This window comes from Miscanthus floridulus, chromosome 1, assembly GCF_019320115.1.
Source record: "Miscanthus floridulus cultivar M001 chromosome 1, ASM1932011v1, whole genome shotgun sequence".
NCBI lineage: Eukaryota > Viridiplantae > Streptophyta > Magnoliopsida > Poales > Poaceae > Miscanthus > Miscanthus floridulus.
This window is the reverse complement of record NC_089580.1, coordinates 201,477,540-201,503,364: the sequence shown is the minus strand read 5'-3', so window position 1 is coordinate 201,503,364 and position 25,825 is coordinate 201,477,540. Positions and strand designations below refer to the sequence as shown.

The 25,825-nt window shown below is 48.9% G+C and overlaps 4 protein-coding genes across 9 annotated transcripts; 2 read left to right on the top strand and 2 right to left on the bottom strand.

Moving 5' to 3' along the window:
- Window positions 1-4,437: 4,437 nt before the first annotated feature.
- On the bottom strand, window positions 4,438-6,315 carry LOC136470196 (zinc finger BED domain-containing protein RICESLEEPER 2-like). The gene is made up of 3 exons (XM_066468124.1): window positions 5,967-6,315; window positions 5,000-5,874; window positions 4,438-4,890 (listed from the first exon to the last, which is right to left on the bottom strand). The coding sequence occupies exons 1-3, from the start codon at window positions 6,313-6,315 to the stop codon at window positions 4,438-4,440; spliced, it is 1,677 nt and encodes a 558-aa protein (XP_066324221.1).
- A 1,388-nt stretch (window positions 6,316-7,703) lies between these two features.
- LOC136450544 (uncharacterized) lies at window positions 7,704-13,827 on the top strand. The gene is made up of 7 exons (XM_066451033.1): window positions 7,704-9,417; window positions 9,511-9,601; window positions 9,695-9,852; window positions 9,948-9,999; window positions 12,232-12,311; window positions 12,427-12,520; window positions 12,605-13,827. The coding sequence occupies exons 1-7, from the start codon at window positions 8,224-8,226 to the stop codon at window positions 13,201-13,203; spliced, it is 2,268 nt and encodes a 755-aa protein (XP_066307130.1). The 5' UTR covers window positions 7,704-8,223; the 3' UTR covers window positions 13,204-13,827.
- A 2,489-nt stretch (window positions 13,828-16,316) lies between these two features.
- On the top strand, window positions 16,317-20,490 carry LOC136509347 (pyridoxine/pyridoxamine 5'-phosphate oxidase 2-like). Of its 6 annotated transcripts, none has more exons than XM_066504181.1 (8): window positions 16,338-16,608; window positions 16,690-16,739; window positions 16,838-16,895; window positions 16,981-17,013; window positions 17,109-17,204; window positions 17,686-17,853; window positions 18,639-18,725; window positions 19,472-20,490. In XM_066504181.1, the coding sequence occupies exons 1-8, from the start codon at window positions 16,498-16,500 to the stop codon at window positions 19,481-19,483; spliced, it is 615 nt and encodes a 204-aa protein (XP_066360278.1). In that variant the 5' UTR covers window positions 16,338-16,497; the 3' UTR covers window positions 19,484-20,490. The 6 variants fall into 6 exon arrangements, 5 of the variants coding, with proteins under 5 accessions (XP_066360270.1, XP_066360289.1, XP_066360282.1 ...); XM_066504178.1 differs by having other exon boundaries at window positions 16,339-16,608; window positions 18,639-18,772; XR_010772320.1 differs by having other exon boundaries at window positions 16,332-16,608; window positions 17,686-18,725.
- Window positions 20,491-23,273: 2,783 nt separating this feature from the next.
- On the bottom strand, window positions 23,274-25,825 carry LOC136509377 (short-chain dehydrogenase TIC 32 B, chloroplastic-like). Its single transcript, XM_066504198.1, has 6 exons — window positions 25,240-25,825; window positions 24,791-25,030; window positions 24,584-24,665; window positions 24,364-24,451; window positions 24,224-24,270; window positions 23,274-23,693 (listed from the first exon to the last, which is right to left on the bottom strand). The coding sequence occupies exons 1-6, from the start codon at window positions 25,707-25,709 to the stop codon at window positions 23,424-23,426; spliced, it is 1,197 nt and encodes a 398-aa protein (XP_066360295.1). The 5' UTR covers window positions 25,710-25,825; the 3' UTR covers window positions 23,274-23,423.

Sequence of the window (25,825 nt, the reverse complement as noted above, 5' to 3'; positions counted from 1 at the left end):
AGACGGCACTCGCCGCGGCGGCCAGCGCGCGAGGGGGGAGCGCATGGGCATGCGCCTGCTCATTCTCGCCGCCGTTGCCTCCCTCCCCGCCGTCCTGCATCTCGCCTGCTCAATCTCACCGCTGCCTCTGCCCCTACCGTCCAGATCGTTGCCGCAGTACCAGACAACCGCCCCTGCCGTCCAGATCGTTGCCGCAGTACCAGACGAGCAGCGACTTGATGTGGTTGAGCGTGCGGCGGCGGCACGACGACGGCGACGCGCGCTGGCGCACCTTCACGACGGCAGGCCACTGGTCCGGGTCGGCCTGGGCTCGGCCGTAGCCGTCACAGAGGCGGTCGTGGGCGATGAGCTCGACGACGTGCGCCTGCTGCGGCTCCGTCTCGAGCGCCTGGCAGCGGCGAGCGTGGCAGGCCGGCGGGATTCGCCGGGCCTACACACGGCCCCAGGACCTGTCGCAGCTCGGCCAGCGGTGGCCCGAGCGGCGGGAGCGGGACCCGCGCACGCGTCGCGTATGGCGCAGCGGAACAGAGGCGGCGGGCGACGGCGAGGGCGTCTCGAAGACGGCGATGGCCGGTGGTCATGCGAGCACGCGTCCGGAAGAGAGGAAGATGGGGCGGGCCTAGGGGCGTTGGTGGTGCTGGTAGCGGTGGTAGGGGCAGCCGAGAACAATGGTGACAAGCTCGGCTTGGAGCTCGCAGCAGCAGAGAGGGTGAGGGAGCAGAAGTGGCGGGGGGGGGGGGGGGGGGGGGGGGAGAGCGAGCGCCGGAGGGAGAGGAGTAGTCGGAGAGCGCACAGGCGGAGGAGCACGGGCGCCCGGCCGTTTGCCGCGGCGAGCGGGGCAGGCCGGCGGTCCACAGAGCAAAGACCGGCAGCGGCACCATCGCAAAAGCAGACACACATTGCATCGATGGATTAATCAATCTTGAATACTGTAAGAATCAATCAACTTACATTGGATATGGTCATACACATCACACAAAATACAAAGTCGTTCTTAATCTTATCACAAGAATAGCAACGATTTACAGCAAAATGGTAAAACCTCTGATCAGTTACTTGAACATTCTGAATCAGGGGAAGGATGCACGAAGCACCAACGAAAGCAAGAAACGCGCGTGCAAGCAGCTAGCGGCCGAGCAGTCTCGCTCGCAGCGCTGGCTCAGCTGCGGCACTGCGTGATGGCGGAGCAGCCGCGGCTGCAGGGGTTGGCCTCCGTGACGGAGCGTCAGTTGTAGTAGGATGCGGCACGCTGTCCCTGGACAGCGCGGCGTAGCTGATGAACCCCGTCCACGTGACGGCGTCGTCGATACTCGTGGCGTTGCCGTCGTCGAGGCCCGTGGCGTTCGCGTCGTCGAGCCGCCGCCTGCCGCCGAGCATGCGCTCCTCCCTCGTCCGCTTCTCCCTGTTGCCGAGCATGCGCTCCTCCCTGCGGCGGCGAGATTGAGCAGGCACACGGCCATGCGCTCCTCCCTCGCGCGCTGACCGCCGCGGCGAGCGCCGTCGCTCTGCAGTTGCTCTGCCTCGTGCCCAGTGGACCTGTATATGTCATACGCGTTCGTGTAAGTGTTCCTGTACGCATACGCCTCCGACGGTGGGCCTTGTACGCGGAAGTGTAGAAAATAACGTAAGAGATAAAATTATAATGATCGATTTTTAAATAAAAGAATTAAATAGCATATCTTAAAATTTGAAGAATTGCAACGGCCTTGATCCCAAAAAAAAAACTCTATGAAGAAAATCATTAATAACAACACCGGATATACTATGAAAATATATTCCTCGACAAATATGTTTATATTTTTTATAAGAATAATTTATACCAATTTAATGTAGTACATATTTTTTACAGAAGTAGTAATATACTAATATGTAATGGCCTCGGAAAGGGCAGTAATAACTGCTCGCGATGATTATGAAAACAGTTTTCCCAATCAGGTGATTTTGTTCAGCAAAAATGTTGCCAAGAATGGAAAATGTACATGTACTGAGCCAGTGCGCTGTAGCATGTCAAAACGAGATCGCTTGATGGACAAATAAAAAGGGTCTTTTACCTGTGTGTCATTACGAAAGATGGTCTTGATCTACGAACCACTAAATAGTTCGAATACACTCTCATCTCATGACGCTAAACTTTCTTGTCTTCCACGTCATTCCGTCCACTTTGACCTCTAACGGTGGCAAAACAGACGGATAAAATGACCATTTTAAACTATGGTGGGACCTGTTTGTCAGTCACCCAAACCTTTCTTGTTCTCTTCTCTTTGGCGCCGTCGCGGCCAAAGGCGTAGTGCTGGGGGCATCCCCGGTCAACACGACCGGTGCCCCCGCCATCGCTACCGGCATGTGGGCGAACTTACGGCGAGCGTGCAGACAAGAGTGTAGGCGTCGCAGCCGCAGCCGCCCCATCTCGAGCCTTCGCGGGGCCCTTGCCGACCACAGGCGAGAAGAGGGAGGAGAGAGAGCCGCGGCAGAGTCGCGTGGGCTGTCCTGGACGCGCGGCAGCGCGGGCGCCGCCGCGAGCGCCCCGCTCCACGACGCGGACGCGCGGGCCGGTCTCGACGCCGGCCACACGGACCCCGCTGCGAGCACCCCACCCCATCCCGCGGTTGTGCGGGCCGTCCTTTGGGCTTAGCCTCCACGACGGGGACGACCACGTGCGCTCCATGGCTGGCAGCTTCGGCTCCACGCGGCTACCTACGCCCGTCCACTCCTGCTTGCTCGCTCCATGGCTAGCAGCAGATCGAGGTAGGAGTAGGCATGCGAGAGGAGCGGGAAGAGCTGCGGCGCGTGGCGTCTGGTGGGCATCAGCAGGCGCCGCCAGCAGCGGGGAGGCATGAGCTGAGGGCGTTGGCGTGATTAGGACTCAACGCCGCCGAGCTTCCCTTGCCCATCCTCGCAGCCAACACGGAGTCGTCGCACACGCCGAGGTAGTGCCTCTCATCGGCGTCCGAGACGACACTGGCGGCCGTGGCCGCGGCCTCGCCGTCCCCGTCGTGCTACGAGCGCCCGCTGAGCCCTTGCGTCCACCAGACTTATCCTGGTTCCAGCATCAAACGAACTGGACAACGCGCATGGCTGCAGCTCATCCTTCACCGACGCCGTGCCCCGACTCCGCTGCCCTCAGCTCCGGCACGCTGCCCCCGTACTTTGCTGCCGTCCTCGGCCTCCGCCACCGCCCACCGCCGTCGGTCATCGCGAGCTCTGGCGGTATAGGCGGCATGGACGATACGAGCTTTGACGGCGCGGGAGGCACGGGCTCCGATGGCGCAGGCTCCCGCGGAGGGCACCGCGTCGGTGAGGACGAGGCGAAGTGGCCGCGCCGTGCGAGTTCGCGAGGTGGAGCCGTGGAGGGGATGGGAGATGCGAATGAAACGATTAAAAAATCTAAAAATGAGTGAGACCCACCAATCAAACAACCGGTGAGATAGGACCGGTGGTCAGAGTTATATATGGCCATCGAGCCAGCCCAGCACGCCCCGGCCAGGGCACGGGCCTGGCATTCGGCCCAAGCACGAGCCTGCGGGCTGATTTTTGGGCCATGCCAGCCCGACGAAAATATCGGGCCGTGCTAGTCCACAGCCCGTAATTCTATAAACACACTAGCAAATTCAGCTTTAACTTTAGTTTTCAAATTTGGAATCAAATTTCATAGAAAACATAAAGGAGAAGAGATCACAGATTCACAATCACAACTTACAATCACAAGTTCACTACTAGACCAGATTCAAAGATAACAATTAACTAGACCATTGACCAGTCACAAGTCACAACTCACAAGCATGAAGTATCTTAACAGATTCACAACTCATAATCACAAAATAACAATGCACAAACAAGACTTAAAAAGATAATTGAGTTATGTGCAATGCTGCCTCATTAAAAACCTTTCTAGGTAAAACTCACCCTTGTGAGAAACCCTAGAAAGGAAAAAGAGTGCAGCACAACTCTTATAATGATAAGTTCAAAGTTCAGATACAAATGTCACTCTCAGTTTCATCTCAACTCTCATCTCTCATCTCTCCTCTCAATCTCAAGTTCTCAACTCACTCTCATCTCTCATCTCTCATGTCTCAACTCTCTCAGAAGTCAGAACAGAGAACACTAAGTACCAGCAGAAATAGATGCAGAAGCCACTGATGTACCAGCCGAAGAAGCCCCAGATGCACTCTGAATTTCCTCATCAAGATATAAATGCTCGAAGTAGCTTGCCAACTCTTGGTTGTCTGTTGAATGCTACAGTCTTCGTTCTCCCAACTCCTAATCCTTGATGCAAGCAAGCATCTCCACATGTTCTGGCAACAAGCGTCGGCGCTGCTCTTCAAGTATCGTTCCTGTCAAGCTGAAGCATGATTCTGAAGACATAGTAGACACTGGAACAAACATTATATCTTTTGCCATTATACATAAAATAGAAAATGTTAGTTTGTGGTCACGCCACTAGAGAAGCGAATCAAAGTCATTTTCATATGCAGTGACATTGTCACTGTCCAGGTAAGCTGTGAGCTCACAACCAACAGATGCAGCAGATGAAGTTGGGGTAGGGGATGGACCAATAACATCAGAGGCTCCAGGGCCTCCAAATATTCTTCCCCAAGCCTGTTTTCTCTTACCAGTTTGGCCTGCAGGATGTGCAGCCCTTCTATTCTTAGCTGCACCAAACTTATTGTCATACTTGGTAAACAACTTATAAAGTTCAGTTTTAACAGAAGCATAATATGAACTGTAATCAACACTAAGGTTTTCTTTTAGAATTACCAGGATATTAAACAGACCTCTCATCTTAGCTCTTAGATCAAGAATGAAAGCAAATGAATACAACAGAGGTATATTTTCCCAGTATTTAAGAAATTTTAGTTTCATCGAATACACAACAGCTATCAGGTTTTGATCCTTTTCACTTTCATGCAAATGAGCAGAAATCTCAAGCAGATGATGCAAACACAAGAGGGCTAGTTGGATAGTACACACCAGAAAAAATAACAGTTGATTCATAAAATACTTCCAGGAATTCTAATACCTTTACAGCTATATGCCAATGCCTTGGAGTTAACAATTTAGCCCCAAAATTAGCATTAATGAATACAGAAAAAACTTCCTTATATGGCAGTAGGTGTTTAAGCATAAGGTATGTAGCATTCCATCTAACATCCATATCCAAACCAAACTTCCTAGGTCTTAAACCTTGAGCATTGCAGTAGTTCTTAAATATGGCAATTCTATGATTAGAATAATTCAAGAAGTTAATAGCAGTTCTAAAATCTTCTGTGTAAGGTTTGAACCTCTTTAAACCAGATTTAACAATCAAATTTATGATGTGACAAGCACAACATTGATGAACAAGGTGATAAGTTCTTTTATTAGGATCAGAAGGTGTAGGGGCTGGATCAGAACCCAAGTATCCTGCAAATAAAGGTGACAAAGTTTCCATTGCTTTTGCATTAGAAGAAACATTATCTAGAGTAACAGAAAAGATTTTGTCAATCAAACCAAATTCCTCAATCACAGAACCAATTTTTTTAGCAATGTTCTGACCAGTATGCTTCACCTCAATCAATCTCAACCCAATTACCTTTTTTTGTAGCTCCCAGTCAGCACTCACAAAATGAGCAACTACACTGATGTAGTCCTCCTTAGCATTACCAAACCAAATGTCAGATGTCAAACCAACAGATGAAGCACCACACAAAATATGATTCTTAAGCATATTACGACGTTCAGTGAATAACTTACTTAGGTCTCTAGTGGTGGTCTGCCGGGAGACCCTAGTAAAAATAGGGTTATGAGCACGTTGAATGTACTCCTCCCATGCATCAGTGTCACCAATACGTAAGGGAAGATCAAGCCTAGCAATCAAGCGACACAACTCCTGTCTAGCTACATCAGGTTTATAGTCCCAGTTGCGCAAAACATCAGGATTAAGCGCAAGCCTAGACTGAACAGCAACACGTCGATTAGTTTTTTCATACATGATTTCTGGTGCCTCTTCAAGTGCCCAGTTCTAGAAACAGATCTAGCAGACAAAGTAGCCTTACACATTTTGTAAACAGCTTTAGTGCAAATTCTACTGCCATTCACATCGTCATAGATCTTATCAAAGTCAGCCCAGACAGGAGATTTGCGCTTACCAACTCTGGCTGCATTACCAGAAATAGATGGAGCAGAGCTGTTGGTGTTGGAGCCAGTCCTAGCCGTCGTCGCCCCTTCACCACCGCCGCCGTCTAGATCGATCGGAGCCTGGCTGGCTCCGAGATCGACACTGAACAAGGCAGCTGCGTCCTCTCGGAGGTCGTCGTCATCCTTGCCCTCGGGAGCCATGCCCGGTAGGACGACATCATCATCCGCCAAGGCGACAGTGACCGCTTCGGCCCCATTCCTCGATGGTGTGGGTGGCCGTCGAGCTCGCTCTACACCGCAGCTAGAAGAGGAAGCATCGGCTACCGACCTGCAGATCAAGAAACACATCAGATGACATAATCAGATCAAGAAAGAAGATGCTAGGGTTAGGGTTAGGGTTTACCTGCGCAACCGGAGCTCGGTGCCGGAGAAGACGACGACCCCCGTAGAGAAGACGATAGACCGTTAGCAAGGACGGCGAGCGGCGGAGGAGGGATGACACTGACAAGAACACGAACTCACATATCATCAAGAGGGGAAGGGAGATGGGGAGAGGAAGGAGATCAGGGAGGAGAAGGGAAAGGCTGGCCGACGACGGAAGGCAGATCAAGGTCACCGGAGTCGATAAGGTCGGACGCTGAGGAGACGGCGGTGCGGCCAAGGCGAGAGCGGTGTGGGCGCTGCGCGGCGCGTCAGCGGGTGGAGTCGAAATGTCAAATGGATTAGCCGATTAGGGTTGTGAGGAGAGGGGGCGACCGTCGCCCGTCGGCGTGCCCCAGTTATATATGAAGGGAGGGCCGGAGGGGGGAGGGGCCGACTGGCCGAGCGTGGGCCGTGGCCCCGTGGGGCGTCAGGGCGTCGACGTGGGTTGATGATGGGCTGGCTGCCTCGGGCCGCTGTCGGGCCTCCCTCTCTTTCTCGTGCCGGGCCGTGCTGGCCCACGGGCTTGGGGGTCGGCCCAAGCACGGCCTGAGCAGCGGGCCGGGCCAGCCCGGGCCCGAGTTTCATCGGGCCGTGCCAGGTTCGTGTCGGGCTTTTTTTCGTGCTTCGTGTCGTGCCGTCGTGCCTCGTGCTGCATGGCCAAGTATAGTTAGAGTGCACGTGTCACTGCATTTGGGGAAGAGGATGGACATGTTGAATAAGCAAAAAGGGGTATTTTGGACATCTTCACTGGATCCATGCGTTAGGGCAGTCATACGGTGAAAAAACGACCCAAGTGGATGGAATGACGTTTAAGAGGAGAAAGTTTAGCGTCACGACACGCGCACGCTTTCAAAAATTTTAGTGGGCTCAAATAAAATGGCGAGCAATTTCAGTCGTCTTAGAGCAAGTATAATAGTAGACTGTAAGCCGACTAAATGCTGAGGTGAAAGAGAGAGGGGAGGAGAGAGAGGAGAAGCGGGCTGTAAGCTTACAGCCGGCTTGGGCACAAGAACCAAGAAAGTCTATGAGAGAGACAAGTGGGCCATATATTAACTGTAAAAAGCTAACTACTATATAAGTGGGCTAAAAAAAGACTGCAAGAAACCTTATAACCAGCAAACCGAATGTATTATTAGCCTTGCTCTTACTCGGCTCTCGTCGCGGCTTTGCCTCCCCTCCCTGTCCCTGGCGAGCCTCCAAATCCTCCTGCCCCCAATCGATCCCAGAGATCACGGTCCCCATCCATCCCACCATCACCCATCCGCCATCGGCCCCGCCTCTCTCTCCCCCGTCCGCCTCGTCCTCCTCTGCTTTTTATTACTCTTCACCACTCATTAGCTTTTTGTTGTTGTTGGTTGGTTCCCTTCTTGAGAGTTGCGAGAACCCCCGAAACCCAACTGGGTACATCATCATCCACCCCCCAAGGAGAGACAGAGAGACAGAGAGAAGCAAGGGGCGGAGAGAAAGGGGGAGGACGCCAGCCGCAGTGGGCGCGCCATAAGCGGGGGGCGCACGCACGCGACTCTCCCGAGATCCAAGAACCGCGAGATCCGCTTGCCCCCGTCGCCGGCCAGAGCCCAGAGCCCCCCTCCCTTGATGCGGACGGAGCGCTGCCTCCAGTCCTTGGGCTCCAGGACACCGGCGCGGTGACGTGGGGACCGACCGGCCGGGTGCGGGTACGTGTCCATGGCGCGCTTCTTGGGCGCCGGAGAGGAGCGAGAAGAGTTCTTTGACTCGAGGGAGGTTCTGTCGCCGGCGTCCGTCTCGTCGTCGCCGTCGAGTTCCGGCCGCCACGACGACGGCGGGTGGCTCTTCGCCCAGCAGCTGCTCGAGGTCTGGGTCAGGGACCCGGGCAGCGTCCACGAGCGCCGCCAGAGGTTCGTCAAGTCCTTGGGCCTCTTGGATCCGAGCCCCTACGCCGCGCGGCCCGGCGAGGAGACCTGCTCGAAGCCTGAGGCCAGCGAAGAAATCCTACCGGCAAGCCCCAGCGCCGAGTTATTCTCTGCCGCCCCTACCTTTGCGAGTAGGGGAGGTGAGCCGACAGCCTCCTGCAACGACGGCGCTGCCACGGAAGAGATGTTGGAGTGCGTGTTCAAGAACCTGGACGATGGCACAGTGTTCGTGGTCGACGAGATGGGAAAGGATGGGAGCTTCCGGAGCCTTAGGGAGAGGCGCTCCAACCGGACAGTAACAGCTGCAGAATTCGAGCAGACCTTCGGCTCATCACCCTTCATCCGTGAGCTGATGCGGAGGGTGGACGACTCCGACGAACCCTCCACCCCGGAGAAGACTGTGATGAGGAGAAGGAGGAGGCAGCGGCGGCGGCGGCTTGGGTGGCTACGAAGGTTGGGCATTGGTGTTTGTGTTGTTGATGCGGACGCAGAGGAAGACGATGAGGTCAATTCGACATCCTCCGCTTCTTCCCGGAGTTGCTCTAGGAAGGTTGATAGGGTCAAGGTGAGACCATACAAGAAGCGGTCAAAGGAATTATCTGCAGTGTACAAGGGCCAAGTCATCAAGGCACATGAAGGTGCTATTGTGACCATGAAGTTCAGCTCTGATGGCCAGTTTCTGGCTACTGGAGGTGAGGATGGGGTTGTTCGCGTTTGGCGGGTGGTGGAAGGCAAGAGGCCTGATGACCGTGATTTTATTGAGGATGATCCTTCATGTGTGTTCTTCACTGTCAATGAAAACTCTGAATTGGCTCCCATCAATTCGTGCGAAGGGGGTAAGGGCAAGCACAGCAAGAGTTCAAAGGGGGCCACAGATCCAGCTTGTGTTGTGATTCCTCACCGGACCTTTGCGCTATCCGAGGATCCTGTGCATGAATTCCGTGGGCATCATGATGTCATCTTGGATCTTTCATGGTCAAAAAATAGGGTGAGTTGAACTTAAACGGTACGGTGTGTGTCCATATACCCATGGCCTGCGCCTGTTTTGGTCATCTAACTTCTGCTTGCTTTGTTTATGCAGGAATTGCTTTCTGCGTCCATGGACAAAACTGTTCGATTATGGAAGATTGGGTGTGATAGCTGTCTGAAGGTTTTCTCCCATAATAACTATGGTAAACCATCTTCCCTTCCCTGTTTACTGCTTGATGACACTGTTTGCCTTTTTACCGTCTGATGCTGACATATTGGTTGTTTCTACTATGCAGTGACATGCATTCAGTTTAAACCTACCAATGACAATTATTTCATCAGTGGTTGCATTGATGGGATGGTACGTATTTGGGATGTTCCTAGATGCCTAGTCGTGGACTGGGTTGACAGCAAAGAGATAATTACTGCAGTTTGTTACCGTCCTGATGGAAAGGTTCATCCGAATACCTTTGCGATGATCAAATTTTACCAATTGGTTTTTTATGCTCCTGAATGTTAATAGTTCATACTTGTGCTTGTTCCTTTCAGGGTGCAGTGGTTGGGACAATAACAGGAAACTGCCGTTACTATGACGCATCAGGTGATCATTTGTTATTCTGTTCAAGATACTAGATGTTTGTGCACTTTGTGATCATTAGGAAGCTAATGTTTGTAGAGAAGTAGCTTCAAACAGCTACAGCATTTGTTTGTTAATATGTCAATATCATTTGCTTTCATGTGGACACTAAAGTTGCATATGCAATTTGCCAATGATGGTAATATCTTATAATTCGTCTCGTTATGAGATAGTGATGGACGGACTATTTGCTAATTTGCTACATATATTGTCTCGGTCTAGCCTACCCCAACTTGCTTGGGACTGAAAGGCTATGTTGTTGTTGTTGTATATTGTCTCGGTCTCTCATATATGTAGCAGCCATGTTGCAGTTTCATCCAACTGGAAAGATATTAGCGTTCAAGGCATTTTTTTTTTTTTAAATGCTAAGCTATAACAACAACAACATAGCCTTTCAGTCCCAGGCAAGTTGGGGTAGGCTAGAGTTGAAACCCACCAAGAGTCCCAAGTCATGGTTCAGGCATTTAAATAGCTGTTTTCCAAGTACTCCTATTCAAACATAGATCTCTAGGTATATCCCAAGCTTTCAAAACTCTTTTTATTGCCTCCCCATGTCAATTTCGGTCTTTCTCTACCTCTCCTCATATTATTAGCTTGGCTTAGGACTCCACAATGCACTGGTGCCTCTGGAGGTCTCCTTTGGACATGGTCAAACCACCTCAACCGATGTTGGATAAGCTTTTCTTCAATTGGTGTTACCTCTAGGCGATCACGTATATCATCGTTCTGAACTTGGTCCATTCTTGTGTGACCGCAAATCCATTGCAACATACGCATTTTTACAACACTCAGTTGTTGAACATGTCTGATCTTTGTAGGCCAACATTCTGCTCCATACAACATAGCCGGTTTAATCGCCGTTCTATAGAACTTGCCTTTTAGCTTTTGTGGTACCCTCTTGTCATAGAGAATGCCAGAAGCTTGTCGCCACTTGAACCACCCTGCTTTGATTCTATGGCTAACGTCCGCATCAATATCTCCATCCCTCTGTAGCATCGATCCCAGATACCGAAAGATATCCTTCTTAGGCACCACTTGACCTTCCAAACTCATATCTCCCTCCTCCTATACAACTCCGCCAAAGTCGCATCTCATGTATTCTGTTTTAGTTCTGCTCAATCTAAAACCTTTAGACTCAAGGGTCTGCCGCCATAACTCTAGTTTCCTATTTACTTATGCCTGGCTTTCGTCCACTAACACTACATCATCAGCGAACAACATACAACAAGGGATATCCCCTTGTATGTTCCTAGTAACCTCATCCATTACCAAGGCAAAGAGATACGGGTTTAAGGCTGACCCTTGATGAAGTCCAAATTTAATCAGAAAGTAATCTGTGTTACCATCGTTTGTTCGAACACTAGTCACAACATTGTTGTACATGTCCTTGATGAGGGTTACGTACTTTGATGGGACTTTATGTTTGTCCAAAGACCACCACATAACATTTCTTGGTATCTTGTCATAAGCCTTCTCCGAGTCAATGAAAACCAAGTGGAGGTCCTTCTTATGTTCTCTAAACTGCTCCATAACCTGTCTTATTAAGAAGATTGCTTCTTTGGTTGACCTTCCGGGCATGAAACCAAATTGGTTTGTTGATATCTGCGTCGTTCCTCGCAGGCGCTGCTCGATGACTCTCTCCCATAACTTCATAGTGTGGCTCATCAACTTAATTCCTCGATAATTAGTACAACTTTGGATATCTCCCTTGTTCTTGTAGCTAAGCTATAACAACTATAATAAAATTTAAAATCTGTTTATTTAGAAACTGATATCCCTGTATCAATGCCAGAAATATGAATGTGCTACTCATTGGTGAAAAGTTTATATGATATTTTTGGATAAAACGTAAGGCAATACTATATAAGGCCCCTTAATAGTCATAAATCATAACCAAAGAGTTCTTGTCCTGCACGTAAGAAACAAGAAACACCTTATATTGGCGGCCCTTTTGTTACCATTAAGATTTAATGTTTAGATATTATATCAGTAAGTTACTGATTAGGATATTTGGGCATTTGGGAAATAGTAAACTTGTTCAGATGACTTTAGGAAAAGGCATAATCGTAAAGAGCTGTTAAACCGTTCTTTTTTTTTGTGGGGTATAAGAATCATAATTTCCTTAGCTGCTGATTTGTTTAATGGATTGAAGTATGATGCTTCCCAAATCTTATGCATATTGAATTTCTAATTCAGAAAACCATCTAGAGCTGGAGTCCCAAGTCCCCCTGTATGGCAGAAAGAAATCTCCACTTAAAAGAATAATTGGATTCCAGGTATGGAGCTATTGACCTTCTCCATTCTTATACCCTTGATTTTCTTATATTGAATATTCAGAGTATCTTTATGACCACTGATTCTTATAGCCTTTTATATTTCTTGCATAAACAGTATTGCCCATCTGATCCAAAGAAACTGATGGTGACATCTGGTGACTCACAAGTTCGCATTCTCGATGGGGTTCATGTCGTTTCCAGCTACAAAGGTATTAAACAGCTCTTCTAAGATTACTCCTGAATTAATTGTTGACACATTAAGTTAACATGCCTTTTTTTTGTGCTGTTCTCAGGATTACGAAGTTCAAGTCAAGTCCCTGCAGCATTTACACCAGATGGAGATCACATTATTTCTGCTCGCGACGACTCTAGTATCTATATGTGGAATTATGCAAACCAAATTGCCCCAGTCGCAAGCCGTGTGAAAACCGTATGGTCATATGAGCGCTTCTTCTGCAATGATGTGTCTGTTGCAATACCATGGAACACCTCACCTGCAAAGAGTTCTATATCTCTTGCTTGCAACATCCCTTCTTCACGGCAAGAGGTCTCTGAGGAGTTTCACAACCTGCAAGACTCTACGTCATGCGGCAATGCTGAAGACTCACTTGAAGGTGATAGCTTGTACCAATTGCCATCTGGCAATTTCACTCTTAGTAATGCATTCTTTGCGGAGTTGGCACCAAGGGGAAAAGCGACATGGCCAGAAGAGCAGTTGCCATCTAATTCAGTGACACCATCATCATCTGCTTTGCGTAAATCTCAGTATAAGTTCCTGAAGACTTCTTGCCAGAGTGCCGCCACGCATGCTTGGGGTCAGGTCATAGTCACTGCAGGTTGGGATGGAAACATCAGGTCATTCCAGAATTATGGTTTACCTATGCAAGTGTGACATGGTACAAGGCTTGCACCTCTTCACTATTTCTTGATCAGTGGATATCCCAGGACTGGCAGATGAGAAGTCGATTGCAAAAGTTTTATGCCTCCATAAACTTGGTTGGCTGAAGGCGACGCCTGTCCAGATTATGATTACAGTACAAAGAGTCACATGGCTGTGTACCTGTGCTGTATTGCTTGTGGACCAGAAGTTGTATGTAGTCCAGTGGTCCTGCAAGATATCGACAGCATCGGTGGCACATTGTGGAAAGGCCCGGGGAGGATGGATCCCCTCACAGACCAAACAAACTTTGCGCAAAGAGTGGGTGTCTGGCTGCAATTGCAATGCCTTGATGTTGTTTCTTTTCTCTGTTTTGGCTCCCTTTGGGGGGTCCTCAGTAAATATATATAGTGGATGGATGAACATATTTTTTTGCCCGTTTGAGTTCCCCTTGCACTGATCCAAGACAGTCGACAAGGCGAGCGGGGAGGTAGTAGAGTTCACTGTTGTTGGATAGGAAAATTTAGTTGGAGGGGAGTGCACATATTGGATTCATTTCATTTGTTCATCACATGCCATCACCATCATTCATATCATGGCCTGCCTTTATGGCGGAACTGTGCGTAGCTGATGCTTCCATTTTCCTGTGTTGGAGACGCCATTGCTTTGCTCTGTGGTGGTGGACATGGTCAGGTGGCTGTGGGGGACCTCTGTGCAGGCCTTTCTGTATAGGGATGGTGCAGTTGATCCTGATGGGTTTTCCTCCTAACGCCAGGGACCGGCGGCCTAGGTGTGGGAGCATGGGGGACTCCTACTCCCCACCCCCGCTCATGGATCATGGCCATGTCTGTTTAAAGCTGGGGGCCATGCCCCAGATCTTGGCCTTTTACTCCTGCATTGTCATGCCCTTTTTTTAGATCCTCCGCATCTTTGGTGTGAGCTGCGTCTGCCAAGAAGTTGACATTGCATAATTTTTTGGCCTGTATAAAAGAAGTTACTACCTTTCGCACTGCATTGTACAAGTCCATTTTCATTTCCTCTCAAGTTCAGAATCTTTGGTCTGTCAGAAAAGCCAAACTTACCCGAACTTCATGCTTATCCAAACATGAAGTTCAACTATTTCTTCAACTATAGCTTGTAAAAACTCTGAAGTCATGCGTGAGTTGGTAGGGACGTGCTCAGTGCAGTGCTAAAAAACATGTTTACGTGTGTATGCTCAGGGCTGATTCTGAGGGGAGTTGCCCACAAGGTGATGATGGCATGCCATGGCCATGCCGGATGAAAAAAACGGGTCCATCCCATGCCAGTGCGGCGATGCCCATCAGCCTGTTCGCTACTTTTCAGTCGTAGAACAAGCATCAACGTAAAACAAATTTCAGCATCAATCTCGATGCTGTCCTGCGGCCTGTCTCGTTTTATCCCGCAGATGATGCGGCTCCAGTGGCAGTGCTGGGGATGGGGAGGCGATGGACGCGGGGGGGGGGGGGGGGGGGGGTGGGGGGGCGTTGTGGCTATGACCGTGGGCCCGTGGCTGTGAGGATCCCCATGCCGTGACCCCTTTGGGGGACAAGGGCACAAGGCCCGGCCGTGCCCTTGTGAGCCAGACCAGAATTGAGGCCATGTTTAGTTGCACAGAATCGGCGCCGTCGAAAATACTGTAGGTCACTGTAGCGTAATGTAATATTTTATTTGTATTTGGTACTAACTGATGCGTCCTCTCGGCATCTTTTATCTTCTCCCCTTCTCCTGAAGGGAAGCTTTTGTCCCGAGGTAGGAGTAGACGCCATGGCCTGAGGTGATCGGGTGATGGGCCGGTTCAACTTGCGTGTGCTTTCTTTCATGCTGCTCAGATGTCCTTGCGCGTTTCTCGTTACGATTTGAGGTGTCAAGAGCCATGCAGGGTAGTACTACAAGCAGGCAGCCATGCAGCCATGCAGCCGCACAGGCCCTTATCCTCCGCAGGACCCAGGTCGCCATGGGTTGCCTCCACTCCACTCCACTGTCCGCTCCAGACTCCAGTGGATCGATCTTATAGGTTTGACATGTCCAGAGGGGGTGACAGCGCCATACCACTGCAGTGCTGCCGCTGACTCTCGGTTTTAACCAAGTGGTAAGACGCACACGAGCTGTGCAGCTGCCTGAAATCCACTGCACAAACTGCAAGCTGCTGGCTGCTGCTGCTGCACAAGAGATGAGAAGAGGGAAGTTGCCCTCTACGGCTCTACTCCACTCGTTTCCCTCTTTGGTCCCGTCCTGTGAAGCTGATGCCGATGTATGCCACTGTTCGGGTGTACTTGATGCCATGCTCGACATGATAGGATCTTTCCTTCAACTCCATGCGCCCTGCTTCCCTGCTTGGCAAGGATATGGATAGGATGATCATGGCGTCCATTTCCCAGGTCACTATCCGGAAACCCTCAGCCTGTTCGGGAGGCCGTATCGTATCGTGGATTATTTACTGCTTGCTGGTTTGATGTGAGAGAAAAACACTGTTCCCGGCTGGAAATCTCATGTATGCTCTGCGCTCTGCTTGCTGCCTGACTGACAGGTGACCAGAAGCAAAAACTCTCAAGTGGTTTGAAGAATAGTACAGTACTCGCAGATCCATATCCTTTTAATCGGTGCACATTCTTACCGTTGGTAGTATCCCACAAAGTTAAGTGCAGTAACAGTTGGGCGAAGAAAACTACTACAGAGCGGTGTACCTGTTCATGTCTGCTATGCGTATCTGGCCGTATGCCCGTATGGTCGGTGGAAATCTGATGAATCACGCAACAGCTGCTTCTTGGCTTGTTTTTGTTTCCTGGTGTAGATTTGCGGATACTTTCGTGAGTCGTGATTGGAAGAACATTTTAGGCTTTGGTTGGATACGTATGTATTTATCTCAATCCATGTGTGTCGAAGTGGATTGGAGTGGAATTGAACTCAATTACATTCCAATTCACTCCAACACATATGAATTGAAGTGGATATACGTGCATCCAAACAAGAACTTAGGGTACGCAGAATGCACATGTGTAAAACATGATGTAGTTTCAGACGTTAGAACATATGCAATTAAGCTACCTGTTGTACGCTTGAGCCTGCGAGCAGAAAGGACTATTACAGACATTAATCTGCGAGCGTTAAGCTACCTGTTGTAGGCTTGAGCCACTGATCTGTGGCCCCACAGAGGTTGCCTATCACTGACGCGTGGGGCACATCGGAGTCTAACGAATCGGGTCCGTTAATCTGTACCAGCCTCCCCCTCTCCATCCGGCGTTGGTAAAGCCGCGCGTCGGCGTGAGGGGCGGAGTCGGCGACGAGGAGATGGCCGGCGGTGGCGCGGCCGCGTCGGCGCTTTCCAGCCCCTGGAGGGCGCTGCTCCAGCGAGCGCTGGACGCCAACGCCCACCTCAGGCACTCCACCTTCTTCCAACTCGTACGCTTCGATCGCCTGTTTGCCTTACCTTCGGATTGGGGAAAACGAGGTTTGCTCACAACTGTTGTCGATTCGTTTCAGGCCACGGTGGGCGCCGGCGGCAGGCCGGCGAACCGCACCGTCGTGTTCAGGTACTCTGGAGCGCGTGGTTCTGCGCCCTTCCTCTCGAGTCTGTCTCCAGTTTGTTTTACAAGTTTTGATTTGACGTGGGGTTTCCATTCGTGATTAGGGGTTTTCAGGAACACTGTGATAAGATTCAGATTAATACGGACGCCCGAAGCAACAAGGTGGGTTGCTGTGCTCTGCGCTGATTGGCATTTTTTTTGTTTCCCTGCTCGTTGATTCCATGTGTAATTTTGATTGATTCAACAGATTGGTGACATCAAGAGCTGCCCCTTTGGTGAGGTGTGCTGTGTAGAACATTAGAACTGTCACAGTTACAGCACTCAAGATGGCAAGTTGATGTAGCACTGCCCCTGATCTCGTGTGTAACCCTGCAGATTTGTTGGTACTTCACAGATAGCTGGGAACAATTCCGTATCAGTGGCAGCATAGATGTGATTGATGCTTCTAGTGCAGACCCTGCCAAGCTCCAGGTTAGACCTTAGAGCTAATCACTGCTGCATTTTGTCTACGCTCTGTATAGAAATACTATAGACCCTGCCAAGCTCCAGGTTAGACCTTTTTTTAGAGAATGTGCTTAGGCTTGTATTACTCCAGGTTAGACCTGAGACCTTGAGGTTGTGGACTCCTTGAAAAATGAGAATGATATTCTTTTTGGGATGGAGGGAATATATGTAGTGGGATATTATTAGATAGTGCACTGGTCTGGTTATGCTTATGAGCACACCACCAGTTCTTCTAGTAGTTTAGCTTAGTGTAGCTTTACTTCAAGTTCATACCTGGGTTTTGCTCATTTATTAGGTTCAACCATATGTTCTTGTCACCTCAACAACCTGTCAAAATTTTTGTATATGCTGCTTCGAATAGCCCTATCGCTTACCTTGTTGTATTCTCATGTAAAATAGAGTTTTCTGTTCAATCCGTGGTAAACAATGGTTGTCACTTCTTTCACAGCACAGGGAGAAAGCATGGTTTTCAAGTTCAGTGAAGTCGAGATTGCAGTACTTAGGACCACAGCCAGGCATTCCAGTTCTAGATGACGAGCACGTTAAGGGCGTTCATCTCGATCCATTAGCTGGCCCAGTAGATGCCTTTTGCCTTATGGTTCTTGATCCAGAAAAGGTTAAGCAGCCTCTTTTTTTTCACTTTCCTATTGTTGCTCTCATGTTTTGTGCTACCATGTATGATGTTTATATTAAGAGTGCTGTGTTCACTATTTTCATCCAGAGGATAAACCTAAAATTTTGACTTACCTTACCATGAGGAACCAAAATAATATAATCTTGCAAAAATTGTTTGGATTCAGAATTTATTTTTGGATTTTTTAAGTTCCCTATTTGGTGATACGATTGTAGTAACACACTATTTTTGAAAATTGTAATGCTGGGGATATAGTGTGAGAAAATGATGACTTTGGCGCTAAATAGGAATGAAGATAGGTTATGGTTCTTTTTATTGTACTGAATCCGCCCACAATTTTCAATTTACACTCCAAATATCATTCAGATTTTTGTTTCCCTGCTAAATGGGCGCTGCCATTATTTGCCAGAAGATCAGAAAATGGACGCTGCCATTATTTGCCAGAAGATCAGAAAATCCTACCAAATCACAGTAGCTTACTGTTCTTTTATTTTTGTTCAGAGAAAAAGGCCAATTCAGTTCCCCTTGGAAATAGTTATTTTGCAGTAACCAGCTATGAATGCATGAGTACCGCCAACTACCAGCGGTCTGGTAGCTTTGTTAAATCCAGAATTTGTGCTTTTGTTATATACTTCATTCATCAGTAATTCAGTACTGCATCCAAAATGCACAGAAGATTGCAAATCAAGAGTCTAGCAGTTGTTGCCTGATACATGAGAGCTTTTGCATGATTAATCATCTCGTTGTCATTGTATTATTGTGCTTAGGTTGATTATTTGAACCTGAAAAGCAATCAAAGGTTGATGTTTACAAGACAAAATGACGATGGATCCACCGATTGGATGGCAGTAAAAGTTAGCCCTTAAGCTGCTGTAAAAACTTTATTCATGAACTTCTCTTGGTAACAAAGCTATCATGATTCTTCTGTGTTTTCATATCCTTTCAAATGTTTAGGTGAATATCATTTTGTACATTTGAGAGATCTTTTCAGTCATACATTTATATATTGGGAACGCTTTGTGATCTAAGGGATTTGTTATTTATGGTCCCTGAACATACATTTTAATATTGGCAACTAACACTATTGATAAAGGTATATCTTCAAAGTCTTGGAATTTTTCTCAACACGTTGAGTGTTATGGATGTTTTTTTTTCTTGTAATGGTATGTGTTACATACACTGTTTTTTTAATATACCAAAGCTTGCAGACCACTGCATGTCTGCATCCACAGATAAAGGCTACTAATAATCAATCAAGAAAACTGATATCTTTCAAGCTTGCTTGCTAGGGGTGAAAGGGAGTCCTCTTCGGGAACATAGAAGACAAAGAATGTAGGGTATTTAGGAAGATCGGAATTCAAAGGTTGTACGAGAATGTGAAACATATCAGTTAGGGGCATTTGATCCAACTCATTGGTTTTCGGGATAATAAAATCGTATATTGTGTTTGAAGTCAAAGCAGGCTCTAGTTTGAAGATGAGTGTGGCTCTAGTTTGCCACTCGTTCTTGTTTTTGTGGATAAGGTCTTAATAGAGAATTCTTCTTTTCGCCATGGATCTTTATGCGCTTTGCCAGTTTGCTGACCTTGTTGCTTTGGCAGTTATCTTTGTGAACAAAATGCAGAAACAGCATTTGTCGGCTTTAATAAACTACCAGCATATGGGAAGCATTAAAGCTGTGTCTACACATGCAACGATGTGATGAGCTGAAGCCGTTGGATGGTTGGAGAACTTCAGGTCAGCTGGGCAAGCCATGAATGTCTACACATGCAACGATGTGATGAGCTGATGGTTGGAGAACTTCAGGTCAGCTGGGCAAGCCATGAATGTGGCCTTCGAAATCAAAGCTGATCGCTGTTATCCTGCAAAAGCCCCCAGGCAGACACACCACATGATCTGCCCTTTCTCTCTAACAGTGCAGAGCAATAAACATCTACTGATTACCGAAAGAACATTGTGGCTGCAGTGGCCAGTGGGCTCAGATTAGTGTCTGATCATGAACAGTTCAGATGAAAATGTGCTAATAGCATTATGTCATTGCAAAAGCAAATGGAAAGTGAACCACTGCAGCCATGTTTTGTTTGAGGCCCCAGTTGCAACTTGGAGTGTATGTGTTCGTGATGTCAAGTCTAGAACTTTTGTCCTGGGGGACCGAATGACCACCGGCGGACTCAGGGCCCGGCGACCCTGGGCGCCTGCCCGGGCTCCCCTGCGACTGCGCCTGAGAGGTCTCCCGTCTCCGAGGTCGGAAAGCCACACAGTCACACACCAAACAGATGCGAGTAGATGCTAGCAGCTTGTGTGGCTATTGGGCAGAGTGAGTGGTTCCAAAATCACTCAAAATAGTACTTTATACGTACTAGAGTAGTAGCAGAAAAGAAAGCCCGCCTGGTGAACGGAGGCTCATTAATTAAGAGTGAAAAGCTGGTGTTTACACTCGAGCAGTATTGCACTGTGTATGTTGTACTTCACTATGCAAGTTGAATAGCAACATGACGTATTGTTAGGATAGTTTCAACTCAAAATTACAAGATAGTTTTCATACTTATCAACAAGTCATGTAAACTTTACCAAAAAAAAAACTCCCAAGGGATGCTTATATTAAAATATATTTTTATTCTTTTCTTTCCTACTGTCCACATGTTACATCTCTTTCTATCTTATTTCTTTTGTACACATAGTTTATTGTACAAGAAATAATTTTCTTATCTCTCTTAATTTCAATGCTACATCACCATTTTACTTAGCGCGCACTTTAATTAATAGCCATAGAATACATCCTAGTTTCTGGGTTAGAACTATCCGCAATCCTACTCTCTTTGAGCTTCGCCCAGGCTCCACTCAATCTCTGGGTCCGCCAGAATGACTATTGGTTCATCTTGACTACTACTGCGGCTCAATCATCTGGCACTTGAGAGGAAGAGATAACCATGATCACCATTCAAGATCAGTCAAAATTCTACTCCATTGCGGCTGATTGGAGAGGTCAAAGGTTGCTGTTAAATTGGATATTCAGCTTTTGCATCGAAGACTTTTGGCAGCCTTTTCTCTCCCTGTCTCTCACTACTAAAACCGGTATTGTGGCTGTGCCAAACACAAGTCATGCCCCATCACTTTTGCAAAGCACGCAAGGGACATATGTTTGGGCATAAAAGCAGATTTTTGAGGTCAACAGCAGGTCTGGGCTGCAAGTTGTTAATGGTAGGTTCGTTAAAAAACGACTGAGAAGGCCTTCTTTGGTTTCGTCTTTGGACAGTGGTCTCTTTTTGCCTATTGGGCCTTTGTTGGTAATGGCCTGGAAGATGTGGGCCATGCACAGCTTGGCAGACTCACCTACTGGATAACACCCAGTCTCCACTCTGCAGAAGGTATTCTCTATTGGAATTCCTTCTCTATTCTCCATTTCTCCTCTCTGGTTTCATACTGCAAGGTTAACCCCCACTCCCCCAGTTTATATGAACTAACACTCCTAAGTCAAAAATTTTAACTTTGAACATTATCTGAAATTTTGTATAGATTGACAACACAAGAATCAAGAATGACACTAGGACATACATTAAGAAAAACAGTTTTCTAATAATATATTTTAAATTTAAGATGACATATTTTATAGACATTTTTAGTTCAAGTTAGAAAAGATTGAGTTGCGACAAATGTAGCTAATTAATATTCAGTACTAATTGGGTGCACAACTGACACCCATATTATCTATATTACATTTGGTTAAGTATAAGCCATATATATCAAGGAAAAAGTACAAATCACTCCCCTTGTCACCTTATGTTTGGCAATATCCATATAACCCCTAAACTAATGTTTGGTTTCATTTACTCCTCCAACTATTCTAGTTGGTTCAGTTCACCGTTTAACAAGATTTGTTATTATTTGTTTCTCCACGTACAATTCGAGTTTTAATTTCAAATTTTGCAAGGTGATAGAGTAAATCATACTTTATAATTAAAAGTACATCTTAATTTTTTCGCTATTAATTTGATAGGTTGAGAAATTTAATGAAAAGTTCATAATATATTTTTTAACACAAAATATGATGGTCTTTATCACCTCACAAAATTTTAAATTTAAACATAACTTGTACGTGGAGAAATAAAAAAAAATCTTGTTAAGATGTAAATTGGAGCAACTGAATTAGTTGGAAGGAGTAAATTGAACCAAACTTTAGTTTACAGGGTTATCTGAACATATGCAAAAAATTGAGGAGTAAGGGAAATGCAATTCGTACCACCAAGTCGTACTCGTCGTGGTGCAAGAAAAAGATTCGAAATAGAATAATCACGCTGAACCTAAAACACTACTCCTATATATGTTACGCTGTCCATTTCTGGTGGTGTTAGCAGTGGCGCTTAGCTTAGGTTTGAGCAGACCTGTGTATAGTACATGTAGCTTTCAATAATTAGCAAAAAAGGCTTGTGTCATGCAAGCATAGGTGTTTAGTCAATTTGATAGACCGCCTAATCGCTGCTCGATACAGAGTGCATGATTACCACCTTTATTTTTTGTGTGCGGCAGGGTGTGATTATCATGCAAAAACACAAGAGGAAGAGAGAATTGCAGTGGACGTCGTCACCAAGCGGCGGCATGCTCCATCCCTGTCTCATCCCATCCCACAAAGCCAAGCGAGTTCCTAGAAGCACCCATCCAAGGACCAAGATCCAAATGCTGGCAATGATTGGGACGGGGGTCATGGTCATCGCCCGTGAGACCGGAAATTCAGAATCAGAATCAGATGGAAGGGAAGGATCACTCTCACTCGCACTCACGGTACCCACTCTTCCTTTTTCACAACTCCGAAGTCGCCCCAGCAGGAGGCTGGAGGCCCGTGGTGGTGTCCTGGTCGATGGATCCAATCGAACAAGACAATTCGGCAACTCATCCACCCGTGCATGCGTGCACCAGCAGCAGCAGCTCGTACTTGCACGCAAGCGAGAGATGCTGCTGGCCGGCCGTGCGCCGTGTCTCGACATGTCACCTTTGCTGACACCAACGGATAAACTAGAGCCCCGCGACGGAGATGGTGGATGGGAGATGGACACAGAGCAAGAGCAGAGCCGCTGCGCTGAGCGGAGCGGCGCATGATGCATGGATCATGGATGATGGATGCATGCACGCGTATCTCACTGACTGACACCAACGGGAGATGGATGCCATGCTGATGATATACTGCTGGACTGCTGCTGCTGGTGCAGGAGGACAGACAAAAGCAAGCAAGCGCACGTCGTAGAGTACAGCACATGCTTGCTGCCCACTGTTCCGGCACCGATCGACACAAGTACGCAGCACAGGTCAATGTTCAGAGTCCAAACACAGAACTACTGCTGCTACAGCGTTGGATGCTGCTAGCTACTGAGTGGATTTGGAGTAAACAAATGGTGTATAGTATATAGGACAGGACAGGACAGGAGCATGCTACAAGCTGTATATTTTTTATAATGCTGCTAGGACGGGATCGATCGGATATGTATATGTATTGTACACGCATCTCACATCATGGAGACGCAGCGGCGAAAACAAAAGGACGGATATGCTGGAACTGGATCAGCATTCAGCAGGCTCGACGACGCGGCGACGAAGAAGCTCCAGGGCCGGGAGGAATCCTAGTAGCGGAGCAGTAGTGCAGTCCTGCTGGGGTTGGCCGGTGCTGGTGCAGCCGTCGATGATGGCCTCGGAGACCCGCCAGAGGCGCGCGGCCTCGTGGCGGTCGGTGGCGGCCGGCGACGGCAGCGCCTCGTTGCAGTCGGCGAAGTAGCGGCCGGACACGCCGGCCACCCTCGGGTGGGCCGCCACGTAGCACGTGGTCGCCGCAGCCTGCATGCGCATTGCGCAAGGGCCTGTTTAGATGCCGAAATTTTTTTTTTTTTTGGCAAAATGACACTATAGCGGTTTTCGTTGTTATTTAGTAATTAGTGTCCAATCATAATTTAATTAGGTTTAAAAGATTCGTCTCGTGAATTTCGTCTAAACTGTGTAATTAGTTTTATTTTTTATTTATATTTAATACTTCATGCATGCGTCAAAGATTCGATGTGATGGGAAATCTTGAAAAATTTGGCATTTTGAGAGGGAACTAAACTGGACCCAAGTGGGAGGGAGGAGGTGAGCTCAGGCTTCAGTGCAGTGGATTGACCGGGTGACCAGGCCACTGACGGCGACCGCGGTGGGGTTATTACAGTCCATGTAGATAGTGGATGCTGCAATAACTACAGACCAACACATAGGAGTACTCCTACGACACTACTGGAGGTAGAGAGAGAGTGGCGTGTGTGCACGGGACCCAACACATGGAGCAGGGAATAAATTTAAAGGGATTTGGTGAGGGTACGTTAATAATTAATCACCTGAGGGATCGTTTTCAGCAGCTTGGACAGCAGCAGGAACACCAGATCTGCAACACACAAAATTTAATTCAGAGTCATTCAGACGAACGAGTCAGCTAGCTGACAGTGTACATGTAGCAGTCCGGTGTCAGTTCTCTCACCGGTGAGGACGCCGTCGCGGTCGCGGTTGAGGCGGGTCCTGACGATGCCCGGGTGCACGCAGTTCACCGTCACGTTGGCGCCCATTTCCTGGTGAAACGAAACCCGACCGACCGACCCGGCCATCAGGAACATGACATCCCCCATTACCCAGTCAGAGTCAGTCCGTGCACATGCATGCCCATGGCGGAACCGAGAGCCGAGAGGGACGGACGGACAGACCTGCAGGCGCGCGGCGAGCTCTTTGGTGTGCAGCACGTTGGCGAGCTTGGACACCGCGTACGCCTGCGTCGCGTCGTAGGGTCTGCCAGCCCACATGCCATTGCCAACACAATGCAAAGGTTGTTGTCAGGTTAACGACGACAACACAAAATGTTACTACCAGAGGTTGTAAGAAGCCAAAGCCATGCCAGCCAGGTACAGACTCACATCTTGCGGCGCGTGACGAGGTGCAGGTACTCGGCCCAGTCGCCGGCGAACCAGCCGTGCACGCTGGATGACACGTTGACGATGCGGCCTTGCACGCCCGTGGCCGCCGCCGTCTCCGCCATCCGCCTCGCCAGCAGCTTCGTCAGCAGGAAGTGCCCTAGGTAGTTGGTGGCGAAGGTCATCTCCACGCCGTCCTCCGAGAGCGCCAGCTGCCCGTGCGAGAACTTGCCGGCATTGTTTCTGCACGCACAGACATGAGACATGCACATCACATACGCATACATGCGTGTGGTGACCGTGGCGCGACAAACGCACGATACGATCGGTCGATGGAGCGAACAAGCAGGCGCACCGCGCACTCCACAGAGAGACGTGTGGCGGTAGGTGACGCGAGGGAGAAAAGGGAAAGGAAAGCAGAGGGACTGGATGGACGACGGCGTGCGACGTACATGAGGAGGTGGAGCGGGAGGCCGAGCGCGAGGAACCTGTCGGCGAAGGCGCGCACGGACGCGAGCGAGCTGAGGTCGAGCGGGAGCACGAGGATGTCGGCGGCGGGGCACTCGGCCACGATGCGCGCGCGCACGTCCTCCGCCGCCTTGGCGCTCCGCGCCGGGATCACCACGCGGGCTCCGCGCTTCGCCAGCACGCGCGCCGTCTCCGCGCCGATCCCCGACGTGGCACCCGTGATGATGGCCGTCGTCGCGCCCAGGTCCGGGGTCACCTCCTCCGCCGTCGACCTGGACCCGAACCCGCTCGCGCCCGGCGAACCCAGCAGGTACCGCACCGCCCGCAGCATCCCCGGCAGCGCGCGTGCAGCAGGCGGCGCCGGCGAGGTGTGGTGAGGTGATGGATGCTGCCAATGGGAGGGAGGGAGAGTGGAGAGTGGACGGGGAGTGGAATTAACGCGCCGACCCAGCATTTATATTCACCTCGGGGGGCTCTCTCTCCTCGCTCGCATCGCATGAAGAGAAGAGAAGCCGAGCCAGCATGGGTGGAATGGAAAGGGCAGAGCCGGAGAGCACGAGCGGCGCAGTC

Excerpts from the sequence above, each read along its gene's own strand:
- LOC136470196 (XM_066468124.1), bottom strand. The coding sequence starts at position 6,315 with ATGGCTCCCGAGGGCAAGGATGACGACGACCTCCGAGAGGACGCAGCT. Across the intron at positions 5,875-5,966 it reads GAAGAGGCACCAGAAATCAT|CTAGACAGGAGTTGTGTCGC; the intron begins GTATGAAAAAAC and ends AACCTGATGTAG. Across the intron at positions 4,891-4,999 it reads AGGTATTAGAATTCCTGGAA|GATCAAAACCTGATAGCTGT; the intron begins GTATTTTATGAA and ends GAAAGTGAAAAG.
- LOC136450544 (XM_066451033.1), top strand. The coding sequence starts at position 8,224 with ATGGCGCGCTTCTTGGGCGCCGGAGAGGAGCGAGAAGAGTTCTTTGAC. Across the intron at positions 9,418-9,510 it reads TTTCATGGTCAAAAAATAGG|GAATTGCTTTCTGCGTCCAT; the intron begins GTGAGTTGAACT and ends TTGTTTATGCAG. Across the intron at positions 12,521-12,604 it reads TGTCGTTTCCAGCTACAAAG|GATTACGAAGTTCAAGTCAA; the intron begins GTATTAAACAGC and ends TGCTGTTCTCAG.
- LOC136509347 (XM_066504192.1), top strand. The coding sequence starts at position 16,498 with ATGGCCGGCGGTGGCGCGGCCGCGTCGGCGCTTTCCAGCCCCTGGAGG. Across the intron at positions 17,014-17,108 it reads AGAGCTGCCCCTTTGGTGAG|ATTTGTTGGTACTTCACAGA; the intron begins GTGTGCTGTGTA and ends GTAACCCTGCAG. Across the intron at positions 17,205-17,685 it reads CAGACCCTGCCAAGCTCCAG|CACAGGGAGAAAGCATGGTT; the intron begins GTTAGACCTTAG and ends CTTCTTTCACAG.
- LOC136509377 (XM_066504198.1), bottom strand. The coding sequence starts at position 25,709 with ATGCTGGGTCGGCGCGTTAATTCCACTCCCCGTCCACTCTCCACTCTC. Across the intron at positions 24,666-24,790 it reads CTCGTCACGCGCCGCAAGAT|ACCCTACGACGCGACGCAGG; the intron begins GTGAGTCTGTAC and ends GTGGGCTGGCAG. Across the intron at positions 23,694-24,223 it reads TGCTGAAAACGATCCCTCAG|GCTGCGGCGACCACGTGCTA; the intron begins GTGATTAATTAT and ends ATGCGCATGCAG.